General features: G+C 40.7%; 1 protein-coding gene across 2 annotated transcripts in view; it reads left to right on the forward strand.

Moving 5' to 3' along the window:
* Positions 1 to 56: 56 nt before the first annotated feature.
* DROSHA (drosha ribonuclease III) overlaps positions 57 to 22,535 on the forward strand; it is a 75,827-nt gene continuing 53,348 nt past the window's right edge. The window contains exons 1-10 of one of the 2 annotated variants that reach the window (XM_086740348.1): positions 57 to 116; positions 2,715 to 3,572; positions 7,865 to 7,951; positions 8,938 to 9,169; positions 10,071 to 10,212; positions 13,306 to 13,460; positions 17,659 to 17,739; positions 19,676 to 19,762; positions 19,872 to 19,958; positions 22,165 to 22,236. In XM_086740348.1, the coding sequence (XP_086596474.1) occupies positions 2,722 to 3,572; positions 7,865 to 7,951; positions 8,938 to 9,169; positions 10,071 to 10,212; positions 13,306 to 13,460; positions 17,659 to 17,739; positions 19,676 to 19,762; positions 19,872 to 19,958; positions 22,165 to 22,236 (1,794 nt within the window). In that variant the 5' untranslated portion in view covers positions 57 to 116; positions 2,715 to 2,721. Of the gene's footprint in view, positions 117 to 1,247; positions 1,560 to 2,714; positions 3,573 to 7,864; positions 7,952 to 8,937; positions 9,170 to 10,070; positions 10,213 to 13,305; positions 13,461 to 17,658; positions 17,740 to 19,675; positions 19,763 to 19,871; positions 19,959 to 22,164; positions 22,237 to 22,535 lie in introns of those variants that run through there. The other variant, XM_086740349.1, reaches the window with a different exon arrangement.

The following is a 22,535-nucleotide window of genomic DNA, read 5'->3' on the forward strand; positions in this document are numbered from 1 at the left end:
CTCAGCAGCCCTTCCTCCCGGCGGGTGGTGCTTCCGCCCGCAGCGCCCTCCCATCGCTTTCCTCTTCCGGAGCCGGCGCGCTGCGGGCCGGGCTGGCCTCGGCGGCGGGGCGACAGGTGGGCTCGGCCGCCCACTCGCGGGGCCGCGGGGCGGGCGGGGGCTTCCCTCGGGCCGCTCCGCTCTGAGCGGGGGGCGTGCGGCGGGGACAGGTTCCCCGGGGCGCTATGGGCGTGAGGGGGGCGCGGCGGCGCCGGTGCTGGGGGGAGGTCGGAGTGGCGGGGCCCAGGCGGCCCCGGCCGGCCTACGGCTGAGGCGGCCTCTCCGTGTGAGGAGCGAGGCCGTGCGGTGGGAAGGCAGCGCGGCGGGGCCCGAGCGTCCGTCTCATCGCCGGGTTCGCCTCCGTTCTGTTTTCTTCCGAGGCCTCGGTGGCCGTTGGAGGCCGTTACAGACCGGTGGGAGGCGGTGGTTGGATGAAGGCTGGTCTCCGTGCCCTGTTACCCTCAGCTGTGCGTCTGCAGGGAATGAAAAGGGTTTTTCGGTGTTTTTTAAGAAACTTAGTATTACTTTTGTGTGTGGTAGCTTCCACCAGCACAATAAACTTTCTCTTCTAGGTGACAGGAAAACAAAAGTTTGTCCTTTACAGTTTTTTTTTTTTAATTTATTTAAATTAAAATTGAACATGACCAAAGTTTGCAGTAGAAGGAGCTTTAAAATAATTTGGGCATATTTCATGAAATTTTTTTTTTTTTTTTTTTTGCAGCTGTGATTCTATGCATTCAGAAGCAGTGAAATTAAGGTGGTGGAACCAGAGCGGTTCTCTGGTGTTGGGGAAGTCTTAGAGCTCTATTTAAGAGTGAGCTGATAAACAAGACCTTTTGTTTGAATCCTATGACATGTTAAAAAGAAATGTCCTTTAAGGCAAGGCACCACGGTACAGTGGCCTTTGCTTTAAATTGTTTAATGTAATAAGAGCTTAGCTCAGCCTGTTCAAAGAAAATATGTGTATAAGTATCAGAAAAGTATAAAACAGTTTTCTGTTACAAGCCTGAGCTGTGTAAGATCATGACTGCAGAACTAAAGCAAAATTGATTCTAATGGATTAGAATTAATAATGACAAAAGGTTGCGGTATTGCTAGACAAAACAATAGAAACGGACTTCCCTCCTCACCTTGTTCTTTCTTTTTGAGACCTTTTATAAGGTTGGATGATACTGGGCAGGCACAAGGGGCTTTGCCACCATGGCCGCTGCCTCCTAGAAATGCAGGATTCTTACTTTGGCCTTTGTCTGGTTGCTCTGGAGAGGGAATAAATGTCTCTGCCACAAATTCCAGTGGCTTCCACTAAGCCCTGCATATGTAAGGAGAGACTTAGAGTCCTCTTGGTTTTTCCTCCTTGATGTCCCACCTTTCCCCCTTCTTCTCTGTTCTTTTCTCCCTCTGGTTCGCCAGAAGTTGTCTGCTGTCTCGCAGCAAGCTACATCTTTTGCAGCAGCGGCACCAGAATGCAGCTGAAAGCAGTGCTCTGAGCAGTCCAGGTTGGCCATGTTGTGTGGTACCAGGTGGGATAATATTCTATGTATATACTTCAGCATCAGCAAAGCCTCAGTAAAAGGAAGGCTTTGTTTTCTTTGTCTAGTGATCTTTCCAATTAAATGTATGTCTATGTTTTCTTTCTCACCCTCCTGCTGATGGAAAACAGGATTTGAGTTCTGCGCATACTTAACTAATGATTTTTTTTTCCTTTCCCTCCATTTCAGCCAAGATGCCATGAATGATTTCCTATTTTAAATATTTTTTTTCTTTTTTTTTCAGTTTTTGAAACTTAACATTGTAATTAAAGAATGAATTTTAACTTTAATGAAGCACAGTGGTTTTCATTTATAAACATTAATACAATGCATTAAATACAGGCATAAGTTTTGAGCAAGAGTTAAGCCTATCTGAAGCAATGGCAATTGCTGGAAAGGTAGTGAGACCAAGTGGGCAGCTGAGGGATTTTTTGGGAACCATTTATTTCAAGGAAATTGGAGTAGAAGCACAGTCTGCATATTTTTTTTTTCTGTAATCATTAAGATTGTCATTCCACAAAAATAAACCTACCTCACTTGAAATAATTTGAAATATCTGTTGAATTCAGTCCTTTACTAAATTGAGGTCTCAGTTGGGAATGTCAGTTTTTACTGTCTCATTTGAAGTGTACATGATTTGTTGGACCAGGTAAATTGCAATGAGTTGCTGGTAAAGTTATTCTGCCTGGAGTTTAGAATAAAGGTCTCCTTTTTATGGGACTTTGGATGGCAATTGCAGTTGTTAAAATCAGTGGTTTCTTTGGTGTGGCTATCAGAAGGCTTTATATCAAAGTGTCTAGTAAGTACTAGTAGAGGGCTTGTATCCTTAGCCAGTAATTGTATCGTTTGTTGAAATTAACATTGCCCTAAGTCAGAGAGTGTCGTCCAGTTTGGGTTCTGGATTAAAGACAGTAGAGTGCTTTTGTGGAGTCGAGGCTTAAAGGAATCAAAGGGGTGTAAATGACCTGTACTAGAGGTCCGAGGAGCACAGAGCTCCCACTGAAGACAGTGGACGTTGTTCACTGCTTCTGTTAAAGGAAACTGCAGAAACTGTAATTTCAGCGCTTTGGGAGTAGTTCCTGCAACTGCATTAAGGACATCCTACAAAAATTGTGTGACACTGGACTTTTATTTTCCTTATTAAAGGTGAGCCATGTCTTTCCATTCTGGGCGAGGATGTCCCCGTGGTCAGGGGGGACCGGGAGCAAGAACTTCAACACAGACCTACCGCCCTCAGAACCTACGGCAGCTTCACCCACAGCAGCCCTCTGTACAATACCAGTATGACCAGCAAACTGCCCCTCCAACAACCTATTCAAACCCTCCAGCCACCAGTTACATGCCTCCCAGGCCGGACTTCGTGCCCTATCCTCCTCCAGTGCCCCCTTCCACTCAAAATCCCGTCAGCCAGTGTTCCATGAGGCCACCATTTCCAAACCACCAGATGAGACAGAGCTTCCCAGTGCCTCCATGCTTCCCTCCCGCTCCTCCACCAGTGCCAAATCCTAGCAACGCTCCTGTGCCAGGAACTCCTGGTGGGCAAAGCACCTTTCCTTACATGATGCCTCCTCCCACGGTACCACATCCTCCCCCCCCACCAGTCATACCACAGCAAGTCAGCTACCAGCCTGTGTACTCTGCGGGGTATTCACAGCAATCGTTCCCACCACCTAACTTCAATAGCTATCAGCACAACTCTGGCTCCTTTCAGAGCAGCGCTACCAACAGCAGTGGCGGCAGCAGCCATTTTCGGCACACTGGTCAGTACCAGGGAGAGAAGTCGCAAAGTGATCGACGATCTCCAGAGAGGAGCAAGCACTATGACGAGCACCGACATCGTGAACACAGTCACATTCACAGCGACAGGCATCGGTCCACTAACCATGGGGATCGTCGAGATCGAGGCCGGAGTCCGGATAGGAGGAGACAGGAAAGCAGTCGGCACCGGGCAGATTATGATAGAGGAAGGATGTCACCCCATCACCGAAGTTACGAGCGTAACAGGTAACGTATATCTTCTGCCTGCAGAGGGAAAGCTGTCATTGTCCCATGGTATTTGTTCGCATCAATGTTCTTCTCTCGCCCTTGTTTTTCCCCTTTAGCTTGGGAGGTAGTCAGTACTGAGGTCTGATGGAAAGAGGCTTCTGCTTCACCTTTGCAAGCTTAGCAAACTTGTTGTCCTTGTCCATGGAGAGAGCTGGAAGCAAAGAAGCTCCCATTTGAAAACTTGAGTGTTGCTGAGTCTACTCTTGTGGGTATTTACCGTAGAAAATTTGGCACATGTGAAATGAAAGTAAAGTTGTCATAATTTTGTGCAAAAGACTGTGTTCAAAGTTGAGCCTTACAAACAGTTAAATACCAGCACGTCAAATTTAAAGATTTAGGGTTCCACGTGTTACTTGAATTTGGTCTTTCTTTGAGTAAGCCCTGTATTTGTGGAGAACCAGCACTTGAGGGGGGTTTATGGTCTGATAGGTGCACATAGATAATCTCTGCAGTGAGGTGTTTTAGTGAAAAGCATGTTGTGCGATATTCTTCATCCTGCTCTGTCCTCATCCTCAAGAGAGACCAGCACAGACATGTGCAGGTTTCACGGGACCTCCCAGTGGGTGCTTAGACTTACCTGTGTGATTCTGTTCGGGATGAAGACCTCAGCAAGCCAGCCTGTGATTTCAAGAGAAGACTGAGGTGAAAATTAGCATACACTAGTTAAAAGAAATAAGCAAGTTGTAGGCTATGTTGACATCTTATGATTCAGATGGATGCGTGTGGACTGCTTATTTTCGAATGTATCGGGAAGTTTCTGTCCCTCTGCTTCATAGACACAAGCAGCTTGCAAATCATGAGCTGACCTGATGCAGTTTGCTGTGTGATGTTTTAGAGCAAGCATCAGTTAACCTTTCAGATGTTTTAGATTTTCTCTCTTGATGGCTCTTGTTATGTCTAATGATCTAGGTCAGAATATTCAGAGAGAGATACTGGAAAGTTAAGTATCTAAATATATATCATGGTGCCTGGATCACATGCTCTAAGTTTAGAAGCTCTGAGCTTTCTCATGTCACATGTGAAACAGGAGTTTACACATAATGCCTGTGGAGATTAAGCCTCTTTAATTTAGATGTGCAGAGATTTAATTGCAGAACCTTAGACAGCTGTATTCCAGAAAAACCCACCCAAACTTCACATGCAGTAAATTTACTTCAATTTCCGAAAGAGGATTTTTCTGAAAGTGCATGCAGCTGACACTAAGGCGCTGGCCTTTTCTGTGTGAGGAGCGTCTGGAATTTTCTGCACTTTGTAGGTGACTTAAATATTTGCCACATAATTTCACAACTTATTGTTTAGATTTTAATGTTCAGTTTTAAGTTTTGAAAATGCATGTTTTCAGCAGCTTCTTCCTCACGTATTTGTGGAGTACTGCTTGAGGCCAACAGCTTCCAGGTCTACTTGACAGTGTATCTGCTTATTTTAATGAGAGCTGTTTGCCCGCTTTGGTGTGTTTTTTGCACAGCATCCATCTCTCAAGCAAATCAGATAGCATCCATGCTTCAACATTCTTGCACAGGCAAAGAACAATGAGCAGGTGGCGGGAAGAACAATAGCTGAACTTTGTGCTTTGTAAATTTGCATTGTGTTTCATGTTATGCATGTGGAAACATACATATATATGTTCATAAATAATCTTGACTCATTCTGTTAGCACACCAAACCACCTGAGGCATGTATTTATAATTCCTTTATATCAGCAGACTCATTTACTAGGAGATTTCACAGGTACAGAAATGATTGCGGACTAATGAGTTGTCAACTGTTAGCAGAGTATGAAAACTGCCTGTGTGATCTTTGCTACCTTGTGTACCCTGTAATTTAATGGAGTCATAGAATCATTTAGGTTGGAAAAAACCCTTAAGATCATCAAGTTCAACCGTTAACCTAACACTGGCAAGTCCGGCACTAAACCATGTACCTAAGCACCACATTTACAAGTCTTCTAAATACCTCCAGGGATGCTAATTCAACCACTTCCCTGGGCAGACTGTTCCAATGCTTGATAACCCTCTTGGTGAATAATTTTTTCCTAATGGCCAGTCTAAACCTCCTGCCAACTTGAGGCATTTCCTCTTGTCCTATCACTTATTACCTGGGAAAAGAGTCCTCCCTACAACCTCCTTTCAGGTAGCTGTAGAGAGCAATGAGGTCTCCCCTCAGCCTCCTTTTCTCCAGCCCCAGTTCCCTCAGCCATTCCTCATAAGACTTGTTCTCTAGACCTCTCACCAGTTTCATTGCCCTTCTCTCGATATGCTCCAGCAACTCAACATCCGTCTTTCTTGTACTGAGTGGCCCAAAATTACACACAATATTCAAGGTGCAGCCTCACCCATGCTGAGTACAGGGGCACGATCACTTCTCTGCTCCTGCTGGCCACACTGTTTCTGATACAAGCCAGGATACTGTTGGCCCTCTTGGCCACCTGGGCACACTGCTGGCTCATGTTCAGCCGCCTGTCAACCGGCACCACAGGTCCCTTTCCACCGGGCAGCTTTCCAGCCACTCTTCCCCAAGCCTTAAGTTAATTTAAAGCTCTTTTGCCCCAGAAATATGACTGATCAAGTTCTTTATGTGTGTGTGCAAATTGAGTCTTATAGATGAGATTCGTAGTTTCAGCATGATGCAGATTTTCTGTCTCTCATTTTTTTTGTGTGTGCTTGAGGTGGCTGTTGGGAAGAGAGGGTGTCATAGTTCAGCCCCGATCGGGACCAGCATACACAGTTTCTCTCTCACTCCCTCCACCCTCCGAGAGAACAGGGGGAGATGATATAAGAAAAACGGCTCGAGGTTTGAGATAAGGACAGGGAGAAAATCCTTAAAGTCACCGTTACGGGCAAAACCGACTCGACTTGGGGAAAACTATTCATTTATTACTAAAACTAGCAGGATAATGAGACAGAGAATGAGATAACCTCCCCCCACCCCTCCCTCTTCCCAGGCTTAATATTATCTCTACTACCTTTCCCCCCTCCCCCCGAGCAGCACAAGATGGGAAGAGGAAATGGGGGTTGCAGTCAGTTCATCACGCGTTGTTTTACGCCGCTGCTTCATGGTCGGGGGAAGACTCCTCACATTCCTCCCCTGCTCCAGCGTGGGGTCCCACCCATACGCCACAGTCCTTCGTGAAACTGCTTTGGCATGGGTCATCTCTTCCACGGGATGCAGTCTCTCCAGAACGGCTGCCCCAGCACGGGCCCTCCATGGGCCACAGCCTCCTTCAGGCCCCCAGCTTCCCTGGTGTAGGGTCCTCCAAGGGCTGCAGGTGGATCTCTGCCCCTCTGTGGACCTCCATGGGCTGCAGGGGGACAACCTGCTCCACCATGGTCATCACCACAGGCTGCAGGGCAATCTTGGCCAGGAGCTGCATTATTCCTCCGCCTCCTTCTGAACTGACCTTGGCGTCTGCAGCCGTTCCTCTCACAAGAAAAGTTCTTCACAACAGGCTGGCAGACGCCTCTCAGAATCTTCTCACATCATCCAGCTCATCTCCTCTCCACTTCTTGCAGCTGGGCCGGGCCCAGTTGGCCGCCCGGCGGGAGGACAGAGGGTGAGGCCTGCAAGGCCCATGAGGCCTGTGCCTGCGCCCTTGCCCCCGCTCAGCTTCTTCACATCTTCTCTTCTCTTTTTTTTTCCTATTTTCTCCTTCTTAAATATGTTATCGCAGAGGCGTTATCATGGGATATTCTGCTACCAATTGGCTCAGCCTTGGCCAGCAGCGAGTCCGCCCTAGGCCCGGCCAAGTCCACTGATGAAGGGGAGCGACTTCTAGCAGTTTCCTGCAGAAGCTATCACCTTGACCCCCTCCTCACCAAACAAAACCACAACAGAGGGCTTATCTGAAACACTGAATGACTGCTGTGCTTATGAAGCTGATGTGCATGGAATAGGTAGGTTTTCTTTCCCTTCCTTGAGGCATTAAGAATGGTTAATGATGCAATAATCTTACCCTTTCCCATTCATAACAAGAGAAGAGGAAGTCCTGTGGTGAATTACAGAAGTTACCTCAGTATGGAGTAAATTAACTATTGAATTGAGATAGATGGCTTTATGACAAAGGTGGAGGAGATAGGTGACTGTCTTTTACAGATTTCTTGAAGGCCAGCTTTAAAAATGCCTGGGATTTTAGCAGTCAGCACATGTGTGTTATTTTGCCTAACATGATCTCAGCCTGCTTCTGTGTTCCTTTCAGGTGTGGAATGTTTGAAATGCCAGATTTCTCATTTAACTTATGTTTTGAACTCTCCAAGGGAACGGGAGAGGCATAGGCACCGTGACAGCAGAAGATCGCCTTCACCAGACAGATCCTACAAAAAAGATTACAAGAGAGCCGGAAGGTAAGGAAGGTTACATTTGGCCTCTTGTGTAATTGAGCCTCTGTGCATCCAAGCATGTGAGTTTTTGTGTACGTATATGTGCATGTATGCCTGGTTTGAAACTCAGCAGAAATGAGTGTTTTAAATTTCTAACTATCTGCTTATAAATGCTAATGTCAGTTATCTCAAGACCTTGTAGAGTTAGAAATGGGATTAATCTCTGGAGAGAGGGCTTTGCTGCTGTATCATAAAGACTTCCTCTTAACATGTGCTTCCAGTCTCTAAAGTACCAATATTATTTAAAGTCATTCTATGTTTAGATCCTCTTTTAGGAGCTTTTTTTTACATTGATGCTCCTTTCCTTCTGAATCCTGGATAGTCAAAATCAGTGCAAGGTTATTGGCTTTGTAGGCAGAGGAGATTAAAAAAAAAAAAAGGTTTTTTCCTACATTCAAATTTTGAAAGCCTTACTCTTGCAATACATAAGGAATGTCACAAGTTGTGTTGTTCAAAGAAGTGCCCGAGTTAGAGTAACACAAGCAGTGTGACTTCTTTATAATCCTTCTGATAAAACCCTAATTCTTTGCTCATGCAAATAGTTTGTGGGCTATGTATTAAAGCTTCTTTATAGTGTAACTTCTAGTTTTGAGTGATGTGACTTAATTTTTAGTGATGAGTTTCCAACTTTGGAGCAAAATTAAAAGAAAGTAATCTAGACTGCAAGTAGGAATTTAATCTAAAATTGCATATATTTTTTCGTTCTAATTCTTGAATAAGGTTTAAAATACAAAAGCACTTGCAATTTTAAGTCATTTTTTATAGTAAGTCAGAACTACAAAGTGCTCTTTATGTTGCAAGTTAAAAGCAGGAAGAGGCAATTGGATTTTGCTGTAATTTAAATGATAGAGTGATGTACTGATCTGAAGCAAAATACTTGTTTTTCGTTATAAAATTGTCACTGTTAAAATAATAACAGGAATTGCTTTTGTTCGCTTTCTCCCCCCAAGCCGGTCTCCAAGCAGAGAGAGAAAGAGACCCCGATGGGAGGAGGACAGAGAAAGGTGGTCTGAGAACCAGAACTCTAGCAAGGAGAAAAATTATACCGCCATCAAAGACAAAGAATCAGAGGAGAATGCATCTGAAAAAAATGAAGAGGAAGATGAGGAATTACTTAAGCCAGTCTGGGTTCGCTGTACCCATTCTGAAAGCTATTATTCCAATGACCCTATGGATCAAGTGGTATGTTTGTGAGAGATCTAAAATTACTGTACACAGTCCTTTATTGATTATTTGATTACTTGATTAATATGAACCCTACAGCAGGATCGTGTTTTGTGTAATTTAATCCTTCTCTTCTCCCAAGCATCTTAGTTTTTTAACCCTGTTAAGGACTTTATTTATTGGTATTCTTCTCTCTTTTCATCAATTTCTTGTCTGTTTTAATTCAAATTAGTGGTAAATGAAAGAGGGATACTTTTTTATCTCCAAGAGGGAAAGGTGGAGTTTTTTTCCATTATACCGGTATTTGAGCAAAGATACTTCAAGCACCATATATTCCTACAACCTTTAAGAAATTTTGTACAGAAGCGAGAAGTCAGGATTCTTTGTACTTGAAAATAACACTTGCTGGTGGAGTAGTGATGGCGGGGTGGGGGGGCAGTTCTGGGGGTTTTTGTGAGGTTTTTTGTGGTTGGTCGTGGGGGATTTTTGAGGGTAACATGGAGAGTGAATTCATGGTGATTCAAAGCAGACAGAATGAGCTGAGTTTTATATTTCTTGTATGTGATAAAATTCTTAGTTGCAAAATACTTTCACAAGTTTTCTGTTTCTTCTAAACCTGCTAAAAATCAATGCTGAGCTGTACTAAATATGCTTAGCCATAGTTCTGCTTTGTTAGGCCAAAGGTTTGATGATAATGCACCAGCAAATGAAGTAATTTCTCTGCTAATTCACGTAGTGGAACAATGTAATGATATGCTAAAGCCTTAACAAATATTTCCACATTTCATTGAACTACACTGAGATCTGTCTTTTCCTCTTCTTGCTTTTCGTTGTGAAACGCTGGTACATGTTGTGTTTGTGTGCTGTTTCAACCCTGTCTTTTTTTGTTGTTGTTGTTGTTTTGGTTTTTAATTAACAGGGGGACTCTACTGTGGTAGGAACTAGCAAGCTCAGAGATCTCTATGAGAAGTTTGACGAGGAGTTAGGAAAGCGACAGGCAAAAGCCAAAGCAGCCAGGCCACCATGGGAGCCACCAAAGACCAAACTGGATGAAGATTTAGGTAGGCAGAAATTATGACAAAGGTTTGAAATGGAATAATCTGTAGTTAACCTGGTTTTGGCAGATGTGTGTATTTAATAATGTTGGTAGGTTAATCTGTTTTGGTTTTGTGTTTTTTTTTTTTTAAATCTTTGCTTTCTGATGCATATGGGAGTTTTACCGTTGCTTTTGGCTGAAGTAGAGCTAGATTCTTTACCTAGAAAGCCAAAGGGAAAGTGCAGAGTATCCAGCACGACCATATGCAAAAGTCTCTTCCATGGCATCAGAGCACCCTGTGCATGATCAGATTGGCAAAAGCATGGTGCACAAGAGCCTTTGAGGAGCTGCTGGGCTCATATTTCTGAAAAGAAAGCAAGAGTAGTGGTGATAAACTCATATGTCTGTTTGTTATGAGTTAATCTTTCTTCTTGACTGTATTTTGGTTGTGCCACTCTGTTTACTATAATCTTATGCAGATTATACGCATAATATAGTAGTTTTATAGTAGTTCAAAACATAGTTTTTCTGCATTGTCATGCACTGCCCATATTGATCTTCTTGCATTGAAATAAGCCTGCTAGCTGTATCAGTTATTGGGAAATACTGGTAAATTAGCAGGGCATACTTTTTGATAGCAATTTGTCTACTTAGGTGTTAGTGGAAGCTATTTTTCTTATTTTGTTTTGTGAGAACTTCCAGCATTTCAGTATTGCATAGTGTGTTTTTCAGTCAGTTGCAGTAGTTCAAGAAATTCTTAGGCATATCACATTAATTTAGATACTCTATTGACTTTCTTTTTAACTGATGCTTCATGTTTGCCCCTTGAGCTGCTTCGGACTTCCGTATCTGAGCTTAGTAACTCTTTAAAAATCATATCAAAAATTGTAACGTTGAAATGCAACTACATAATGACATGGTCAGTTACATGCTGGCAGTACAAAAAGATAAAATAAAGATAAAAGAAAAAAATAAACACAGATTAAATAAAATGTGAATTCACTTCTGTAAAGGAAACACTTTTTAATGCTTTTTTGAAAAGTGGATTTGCACATATTTAAATTCACTCAAGAATCACTAGCAAAGTTAGCTGTAGGGTTTTTTAGGAGGTATATTTTCATGTGGATGAAGCAAGGATAAAACTGCTATATGCAGCATACCTGTGTAAAGCTTCACTTCCTCAGATCTTTGCGGAAAGAGTTCGTTTGCTGCTCCAGGCTAAAATACGATAGGGCCAAGAGCAACATCTCCATATTTCTTTTTTCCACTCTTTCTGGAGAACCTGAAGGCTCTGCGTCTGCATTGCTCCCCTGGGCTGACTTTGTGTCTGTGCCAGCTTCTCCTACAGCCATGCTTCTATAGTGTCTAATAGTTTGTCTTATTTTGTGCTTAAGTAGATACTGTCTCTGTTCTGCCTTGTGTTAGCAGCAATTGTGTGTTGTAGCGAGACAGCATTGCTCTCGAAGAGCACTTTTAGGTTGTGAAAGGCTGATTTCAATACATGAAATCCAGTTCTACATTGGTCTTTCAGAACTCCAGCTGACCCTCACAGCTCCCACGCTCATTTTGCACCTAAAATTAGACTTATACAACTAATTAATGTTTATCAGAGAACTTTTAAAACTCAAATGTTTGTGAATGTTTGTAGGAATATATATGTATATACATTTAGACAAAACTCCATTGCAGCTGAGGATATGTGACCTATGTAAACCATATGTCCCACGGGCATATTTTAACAGCACCTTATGCTGAATTACAGACTGTATAAAAATACATTCTGATTTTTAAAAAAAAGTAAGCATATTTTACTAGTAATATTCTCAAATTTTTTCTCTTTTTCTCTCTCTTTCTTTTTTTTAACTAAGGAGAGTCTTGTATTCAATAAACACATATTTTAAACCATAGTTTCACAGTGTTTCAAGGCACTGGCAGTGTAGCAATATGTTTTCTCTTAAATTGAAACTTAGAAAGGGAAGAAATGTTGCATCTCTCCTTCCAAGAAAGATAAACCTTACTTGCATCATGCGATACATCATGGCTATAAAGGCACTTATTTAATTTAGAGCTGAGGAAATCCGCGGCAATGAGTGACATTACATACATAAGAAAGGGAGCCACTTGTAAGTACCACAAGAGGTTAGAGATATGTGAGATCGGACTCTGGGATTTTGTGGGTTTGGCTTGTTTTCTTTTTTTTTTTTTTAATTAAGTCCAAACACTTATTAACATTACTTCAATAACACCACAAAGGAGACATTTTAATAAGTCTAAGACCATCTTCTGTTCTTATTTTTTTCTTTAGCATTGTCTCTCCTCTGATATATCAGAAAAATTGTTTCAGTTAATACAAATAAAAATGTCTTATTTAAAAAAAAATAAGAAGGAAAACTCATAGAGCAGAGCTTCCAAAAAACTTAGGGCTGGATTTACTCACCTAGGAGTTCCAGGTTTTCTTCTTGTCTGTGTTTTCTAATATATGATAACGGATTTATTAGAAATAATTGATTTTTACTACAATCTAACAGTACATGTTCTATAATTCTACCTGTATGTGCTGCTTTGAAACTCTTAAATAGACAATATCCTACTACAGACAGGAGTATTTTTAAGTAAAATGAAACTAGGTGTAACCACTTTGCTCATAGCAAGCAGAATTAACTTTTAAACAACAAGAGGTACTGTTTAGCTCATGCTAGTGACCTTATGTATATTTTTTCTCTTTTCTCTCTCTTTTTTCTTTTTCTTTTCTTTTTTTTTTTTCCCCAAGTTTCCTGTCATACTTGGGTTGGCCATAGCTCTATAATCTTTAATGTTAAGTAACTGAAATTGCCTGTCTACAACTGATCAGTGCTGCTCCTTGACAGCCAAACAGCAGTCTGATGCATGCAAACAGATGCAGTTGTTGTAGGCATTTAATATCCATGGCATTTGCTGTCATTTTTAATTAAAAATGTAGTTACTGTCCCTCTCTTTGTTAGTGTGAATGTCATACACAACTTTAATAATTTTCAGTATGACACAGTTGGTTATATCATGTTAGAGAATGCATTGCTACTGGGGAAGAGAATGTGTGGAAGTGTTTTTCAGCTGACTTTGTTTTCCTTGTGTGAATCAGAGAGCTCCAGTGACTCAGACTGTGACTCTGAAGATGACAGCAGCTGCTCTAGCAGTTCAGATTCTGAAGTTTTTGACGTCATTGCAGAAATTAAGCGTAAAAAAGCACACCCTGATCGTCTCCATGAAGAACTGTGGTACAATGATCCAGGGCAGGTATGGTGAGAGGAAAAAGTACTGTGTGTCTGAAAGTCATTCTCCCCTGTAGACCTAAAATTCTGCATTGTTGTCAAACATGCTGAGTGACACCTATTTCAAGATGCTTTTTTTTACCCCCATATTCTCTCTCATCATCTTCAAAACACTTCACTTTTGATTTCAAGAGTGTGGTTCCAGCTCATGAATCCTGGGGATTATTTAGCTGGAATCACTTCTGACAGTGTTATTAAAGCCTGAATTGCTAACAGCCTGAATTAATGCTGTCCTCTTAGCCCTGAGATAAAGGTACACAGATGAATTCTGAGGTGAAGAAAAGGCAGCATGTTTACCTCCTTTACAAAGTTTTCACCTAAAAACTCTCAGCTCATAATGATAAATAATGTTTTAAGTATGTGGTTAATGCTCCTAACTTCTTGTTTAATGGTTCTTTTGTAATTGCTTGGAGATTATAGTTTTCATTAAATGTAGTTGCTGAGTTCATGAAGTGTTGTTTTGAATGTATACATTGCACAGAAGACTAGTTTTTGTTTGCGAATTTGGCATCTTCATCTTTCTTAGTTAAATATTTTACAATCTATTCTAACTCATTATCAAATGACATCTCAGTAAATTTATTTTTCTGACACTTTGTGTGATGCATGAGTTTAGCATGCAAGAAATAATAATGCCAAGAGATACTGCTATGCTTATTGGCATTGTGGTAATTCAAAGATCTGTTGAATATTCTGTTAGAGACTCATATTTATGCTTCTAGTTAAAAAAAAATGACAGAGCATAGCTAGTTGTTTTTATTTGTATGGAAAACAAAATTAGTGAACTGTGTAGATAGTTAACTGAAAAAATTGTGTAGCTCTTGGGCAGACTTCAAAGTAATGTTCTAAGCCAGAATATTGGGTGAATAAAAAGAAGTGGAATAACTGTAGGATGAATAGTTTCAGGAGTGTGTGGTTTATCAGTTTCCTGCTCAAAAGCTTGCTTTCCCAAAAACTTTCTTTGAACTGGCTCTTCATCTTTCTTGAAAGGGCTGAAATGAGATCATGGTGAGCTTGTCTAGGGCTGTGCTACTTCTGAGTAGGTTTTATTTGAAAACATTTGGTGTTTTCCTAGGTATTTATCTGGTATACCAAAATACTTTTTAACTGTCGCTACATAAACCAGGAATTATTGGCATGCGCAATGGCATGTACAAGTACACTGTCTGACATGTTAACTGGATTTTTAGGATGGATCTTCCAAAGCCTTCAATCTGAGCAGTGTGTTTGTTACTTTGGATAATCTCCAGCAGTGCTGACAGTCGTCAGAAAACAAGTTGTTAAAGTTGATGCCACCACAGTGGCCCTTTGCTTTCAAATGTTATCTGCTTATTTGTGTTGTGCTGTTGGTATGGGGAAGTTAGAAGCCTTTGCCTTAGGTGATGTAAAACAGTGATCTTTCAGCATCATTTCATCACTTCATGATTGCTTTTCTGCATTTTTTTTCTATGAGCTGTGTCATTAGGGACAAGATAGATATCTATCTGACTTGTGTCTCAGGTCCTGGGCTTTGCAGGTACTTCATATCTCTGTCGGTCTCGGTCTGTGCATTTAAAGTAACAGAAGCAGTGTTAGTGCTGAACAGTTCTAAGAGTTAAGGATGAGATTTTAAAAAATAAGTGGTTATTTTAATAGCCTCAGTAGGCCCTTACCTTTTGAAGAATGATAAGCAATTTGCTATTGATTGCATTTTTTAATTTTGTGGCTGTATAAACCAGTGAGGAACTATGCTTTTACCTACAAGCATTACTCAGTTTCATTGAGCCTGTTCTTTCCTCAGGGGCCTCAGAGTGTGCAAAAAAATGTGTGAACAAAAAACCATCATGTCACTCTTGTTAAGATTGCATGGCTAAGTTCCCAAAGGAGTAGAGAAGTGCCCTACTTCTTACATTCCTTTACATGTATGCACTGTGCCAGTCGAAGAAATTAAACCAAGATGAATGTTCAGAGAAATAACATCAAAACTAAAAAATTGCTTCCCTCTCCCAGCTGTCTGAAGACAGTTTGGTGGTTCTTGTTTCCTGAGGCATCTTCACATTATGTCTATTGTATGATGATGCTGTTCAGTCCCACCATGGACGCTGTTTACATTTTCAGACTGCTTACAATGGCATGGAAAGTTCTGCTGGTTCTTGTATTGCATTGCAAGGTTGTTTTTTTTCCTAAGTCTAAAAAAATGTTTCTGTTCTTAGATTCAGACTTTGAAAAACTCTGTTAAAGCCTCGGGTTGGGCATTTCATTTGTTTCTCTGTTGTGGTTCTGGGTTTTTGTTTTTTTTTTTTTTTGTTGGATTTCTGCAATGGGCATGATGTTGAGAGCAGAAAGCTTTAGGGTATTGCAGTAATTTATAGTCTGCATTGAACTTGGTCATAAAAGTGAAAAGAAAGACACTAGCTTTATACTGTGTGCAATGGCCCTTCTCGGTATAGCTACTTGATGCACCCATACAGCATACTGAAGTGGATATTTCTTCCTCCTTTCCCTTTTTTACTGATCTGTTCACAGGATGGATTTGAAGTGTTCCTGTCATAGTTCAGCCCCGATCGGGACCAGACTACACAGTCTTTCTCTCTCGCTCCCCCGACCCTCTGAGAGAATAGGGGGAGATTATATAAAGAAAATGGCTCGAGGTTTGAGATAAGGACGGGGAGAAATCCTTAAAGTTACCATCACGGGCAAAACAGACTCGACTTGGGGAAAAGCATTCATTTATTTCTAAAACTAGCAGGAGAATGAGACAGGGAACAAGAGAACTCCCCCCACCCCTCCCTCTTCCTGGGCTTAACTTTATCTCTACTACCTTCTCACCCCCCCGAGTGGCACAGGGGGGAAGAGGGAATGGGGGTCGCGGTCAGTTCATCACGCGTTGTTTTGCACCGCTGTGTCATCGTCGGGGGAAGAACTCCTTGCATTCCTCCCCTGCTCCAGCGTGGGGTCCCTCCCACGGGCCACAGTCCTTCGTGAAACTGCTCCGGTGTGGGTCATCTCTTCCATGGGGTGCAGTCCCTCCAGAACAGCTGCCCCAGTGGGCCCTCCATGGGCCATAGCCTCCTTCAGGCCTCCACCTGCTCTGGCGTGGGGTCCTCCACAGGCTGCAGGTGGATCTCTGCTCCTCCGTGGACCTCCATGGGCTGCAGGGGGACACCCTGCTCCACCATGGTCTTCACCACAGGCTGCAGGGGAATCTTGGCCAGGAGCCGCATTACTCCTCCCTCTTCTTCTCTGACCTTGGCATCTGCAGCTGTTCAGCTCCTGAGAGGCTGGCAGACGTCTCTCAGGATCCTTTTTACATCTTATTCACTTCTCATCTCCTCTCCACTTCTTGCAGCCAGGCTGGACCGAGTTGGGCCCAGTCGGCTGCCCAGCGGGAGGCCAGAGCGTGAGGCCTGCAAGGCCCACGAGGCTCGTGCCTCCCCCTCTCTGCCCCCGCTCAGCTGCTTCACATCATCTTCTCCATTTTTTTTCCTGTTTTCCCCTTCTTAAATACGTTATCGCAGAGGCGTTATCACAGGACATTCTGCTACCAATTGGCTCGGCCTTGGCCAGCAGCGGGTCCGCCCTAGGCCCGGCCGAGTCCACTAAACAAAGGGGAGCAACTTCTAGCAGCTTCCTACAGAAGCTACCACCTTAGGCTCCCCCTCACTAAACAAAACCAGAACAGTTCCCATTAGTTCTTTAAAGTACCAGGTAAAATCTTCAAATGGTCTGCCTTACATACTTCGGGTGATAGCCTTGCCGCATGGCAGAGGGGTTAATCAGGGATGGGATTTCAGTCAGTGAACTGAGTGGAACTGTTTGAACGTGGAGATTTCAGCATGTAAATATTTGCATTTGTGTGTTTAGGGTCCGAATTTGTTTTTAGACAGACAGCATGCTGTTTGTATGTATAAGAAATGTAAAAGAGGTATATTATAGTAGAGTGGTACAATTCTGCTAAGAGCATTTTTACATCTTGTGCTTCTGAAACAGTCATGAAGTTCTAATGCTATTGTGCGGTTTTCTTACTTTAGTCTATACTGTTTTCAGTTTTATTGGCTTACGATCATCCACTTAATCTAAGCATGACAGGCTTTCAGAAGCATCAGCACTCCAGGCATTAAAACCAAGATACTTTTCCAAAACCGTTTTTCAATAAGAACAGAATCGTATTTTGTTTTTGACAGATGAATGATGGGCCTTTGTGCAAATGCAGTGCTAAAGCCCGACGAACGGGAATAAGACATGGCATTTATCCTGGCGAAGAGGTAAGTAATTTTAAGAACTGGAATTATGAATACAAACTTGCTGCTATAAACTCATACTTGGGTTGATTGAGGGTTTTTTCCTGTGATTTACAGGCTAAGTAAAAACTCCTGTGCGACTTTAAATCACTTAGTTGTGTAACCTCATATTTAAAACACAGTACTGGTAATGAAATGCACCTGAAAACTATTGAAAACTTTTGCCTGTATTTGTTTACTTTTAAGGTGTTTTTTTTTTTTCTGAAACACAATTACATTAATAAGAAAGAACTTGTGGTTAAAGATCTACCATCTTCAAGTGGATGAGTATGTTATAAGGGCCCTCTTTGTGAAGGCATTGCTTTAAAAGGCAAAGTAAATAAAATAGTAATTCTGCTTCTGACAGGAGCAAGAAGCTTGTCAGGAGGTATTCTTGCCTTAGCACTAGTGCACGTGTGCACTGCAAACTGTCAAACAGTTTATTAAGTTCTTTATGAATATGTGATTAGAAAAAATAACTCTATCAGCTTCCTGAAACACATTTTAGAATGGTAATGCCTTTCTTTTGAAAAATGTTGAAATAGCGTTTGGTTGTTTTCCTTAGAAATACTCATTTGTACAGAGCATGCTCTGTGATCACTGTTGTTTCTGGAAATAAAAGCAGTGCTTGCACCACCTCAACCTTTTTCATTCTAAAGAACTTTTGTGAAAGAATTTGTGAACATTAATATATAGGTTTTAGAATTTACATTTCTACTTTTTCTTGAATAATTTCATTTTTCAATATACATTTTTACATATATTTACTGAAATATTATTTCTCTGCAGTTAAAAATTTGTGAATGTTTGTGTAAGTTCTTCTATTTCAGGAGAATGGCTTTGGTCTGAAGCTCACCATAAATCACTCCAGTTCACGAGCCTCCCCACATCGCCTTTAGTGCTTTCCTTGCAGAAGAGGGAGAAAATTTTAGAAGGAGAAAAGTGATATATAAAACTTGTTGCATGAAGGCAGTTGCTCCCTGGAGCAAGGCCAGCTGGGAATTTGAGGTTTCAGAAGATCTCCTAGGTTATACTAGTTCTTAGAGTGTCCTGTAGATAAACCTGCCTAGCTGTAAATTAGCTGGTTTGTAGCTGTCTTGTCGCAGCAGTGAGAACCTTAATTTGGGGCTGAACAGCCGGAGTAATTACCCTGCCTGTTGGATAGATTTTGTAAAGTGCACAACTTCATGGCGATGTAGCTATCTTGCTGTTGCGATCAGGCCAACTTTAATAACGCTGTTTAGAGTAGTATCCCAAAACTGGATTTGTCTGACTGCTGCGAGTTTTTAGGTCTTTAAACTGGACTGCTTCAGAAGCTGGAAGTAAACACGAATCCCAGGCCTTTGGTGTTGCATCAGAGTGCACAGAGGGCTGGCTGCCTTTGGACCTTGCAGGCAGGCATTACAACGTGGCAGACAGAGCAGGGTTGCCAGAGCTGTCTCTTGACGATAGACTAATTGCTTCTCTTCAAGCCCTAGATTTGCCCCAAGCAGTTGAGCTGATACCTGTCTTATTTTGATAACACACTTTGAGATCTTCTTATGTGAGAGCCAGATTCCTTTTCATAAGCTTTTAAAATCAGTTTCCTGAAACAACTTTATAGAAAAGAGGAAATTAGTCTGGTACGTAAATGACTAACTGCTGTGTGTAAGAAAGATGGAGAGTCAAATGTAAAATGAAAAAATTATAGCAATGTTTTTCACCTTTTTTTTCCTTTTGAATAGCTTTAAAAATATTTCTGAAAGTGAAAATGTAGATCAGGCCCCATTTTCCATCTTCCCAGAATGCTTAATTATGACTACCTGATTTTATTTAATTTTTCCTAGTGCATATTTCATGGATATTAGAATTGCTTTATTCTCTCTTTTAATCTAAATTTGCCTTGACTCTACACATAATTCTACTTATCTCTTTCTTTAAGCCCATTAAACCATGTCGTCCCATGACCAACAATGCTGGAAGACTATACCACTATCGAATTACTGTGTCACCTCCCACAAACTTCTTAGTAAGTACTTTATAAATAATTCTAACTAGGACTCTAATTTTGTTTTCAGTGATGGAAGTAGTACTACTTTTTGCTCACTCTGTGATGGTTTTGTTTGCTTTTTTTTTAGACAGACAGACCTACTGTTATTGAGTATGATGACCATGAGTATATCTTTGAAGGGTTCTCAATGTTTGCACACGCCCCACTAACAAACGTAAGTATGTTCATTGCTACACACAAAGGATTTGTTTGAAAAGCAAGCTGTTTCTGCCCTGAAGTAGAACTTCTGTGAAACAGTGGTGCATGTATGCTACAAACATCTCACCAGCATTGGGGACATGGGATAAGACATTTTTGCTAAAGAGTGTCAGGTTTTGTCTTGACTAATTGTGGTAAGCATTGTCTTCAAACTGTGATCAAGACTGTAATGTGCATCAAAGTAATGTTTTTACATGTTTCACAGTTTGGAAGTGAAATAAACCATGGAATAAATTGTTAAAACTGTTAATTGGATTTAAATTGGATGAGGTGGTTTGCTAAGTGGAAAAAGTTTGAAAAACACCAACAAGAATTTAAGAAGTTTTCCCTTTATTAAGTGACAAGTGGATTTTTTTAAAGATCCATTCTAAAGGGATTTAAAGACAATTAGTTTTATGTTTTGAAAGCAAATATAACAAGAAAAGGACGTGATTAGTACCTGACTGCCGTGCTTTTTCAATATAAGCTGAGTTAGCCATAGCTCAATGAAAAGATATGCAAATACTTCATTTCAATACATTTTAAGAGTTTTTTGTTATCTTGATATTTCAAGAACTGTTTTTTCAAATGTTGTAGGGTTGTGCATCTTTGAATGCACCAAATTTCTGTAATTTGAAATCTTAGCTTTGTGTTCTGTTAGAAATCTTACTACTATTATTACTACTATTCAGTAATAATTGACCAGATCAGATATTAGGGAAAATGGTTAGTATAGTAATAAGAAAAATTATAATTTTTTTAATGTAAGTATCAATACAATTTGATAGTACTAACCACATACTCTTTTGCCATGTATGTGTTTCTGTACGTGGAACTCTAATTCATGGAGATTTTGGTCGTGGTTACTTTCTAAAGCATTCATTTTCTGTTCAATACAAAGAAAAATACCCCGGACTGCTGAGTTCCTGAATCAGAATATCCTCTCCTGATTGAAGTAACATGTTAGAAAGTAAGCAAACACTCCCTGTATTAAAAAAAAAAAACAAAAAAAACCAAAAAAAACAAACCCCAAAAAACCTCCCAAAAAACAACCAACCAACCAAAAAACCCAAAAAACTGAAACCACTGATTTAAATGTGACAGGTTTTCCTCTCCTCAGATTCTAAATGGGACATGACTTCAAAGGTTTTTTGGTTTCAATTCATATTTAATATTGTATCAAATGTTGTAGGAAATGTACTTTTTTGTTTGATGTAGCTCCTTAGTTTATTATGCAGATACCAACAGCTTTTTGTAGACAAAATAGTCAAATGTTTGACGGTGGGCTGCAAGAAGATGCAAGCAGAATATTGCACCTCTGCTAAGTCCATTGATTTCAGTGCAACTCCAGCACTGTTCAGATATTTATTTGTGTGCTTATCAATGCAAAATAACCTTGGATTGCCTCATTTTCACAGACTGTTGAATTTTTCTAAGATTCTTTTATGCATGCAAGGCCAGTGAATAGTAAAATTTGCTAAGAGCAGTAGATGTGTAGGGTAGGATTAGACATTTCTGTAGTCTTTTTAGAAATCTAGCATTTCTGCTTTAAAAAATCCCATTTAAAAAAATAGCCAAACACCTTCAGCAGTCCTTGGACTTCGCAAACAAAGGAGCCTTTTTTTGAAGGTGAAAAGAAGGAATTACATGTTTATCTTGCTACTTAGTTGAGTGAACTTCTGAGAATATTTACTGGATGAAATTAGTATAAACTTATACTTTTATCCTGAAGTTCTTATATTGTGTTGCTATGACTTAAAGCCATATTTTAAGACAATATAGCTAACAGAATTGGCGGTGTGCTAAAAACACCTTGCCTTCCTGTCACTGTATCAATCTGAAATGTTCTGTCACCAACAATAAATTCACTTCCAAATACTGAAGTCAAAGAAGATACAGGTCTTCTGCTATTTCTTCTAAATAAAATTTAATCTCCAGTAGATGGCATTATTTAATCTTTCTTTGCCATCCCTCCTGTCAGCCCTGTGTTATTACAGAAGTGGAGGTTAGAACTGTTACTTCTCCTGCACATGCTTGTGTTCCTGTCTTTGCATGATCCCCAGAGCAACTGTTTTAGTAAGTGCCCTTTTCAGCAGGCAGTAATACCTTTGCATACAAAATTGTATTAACTATACATGTGATGCTGTATAGTTTTTCATGCTGTATTTCTATTTTCCTTACAGATTCCTCTATGTAAAGTAATCAGATTTAACATTGACTATACAATTCATTTTATTGAGGAGATGATGCCCGAGGTAAGAAGGATAATTAGTCAAAAAGTCAGTGTGGGTTATGAGTTGTTGATATGCTTAATGGATTAAACTCTTTAGAATCCCATCTTGTGAAGTCTCTAAGAGACAGGCTGTGTGCTGAACAAATTGCTGAAAAGAAACCTGCACACACAAGTACTAGCATACATCCATCTACCTAGGCTATCATATATTAAAACCAAATAGTGAGAAGTGCTTATATCCATAGCTTCTTTTCATTTTAAGTTATATACAATATATATCAGGTACTCTTATCTGTAAGCTGAGTTAGGCATTATCCTTCT

This window comes from Chlamydotis macqueenii, chromosome 2, assembly GCF_036417535.1.
Source record: "Chlamydotis macqueenii isolate bChlMac1 chromosome 2, bChlMac1.mat, whole genome shotgun sequence".
Classification (NCBI taxonomy): domain Eukaryota; kingdom Metazoa; phylum Chordata; class Aves; order Otidiformes; family Otididae; genus Chlamydotis; species Chlamydotis macqueenii.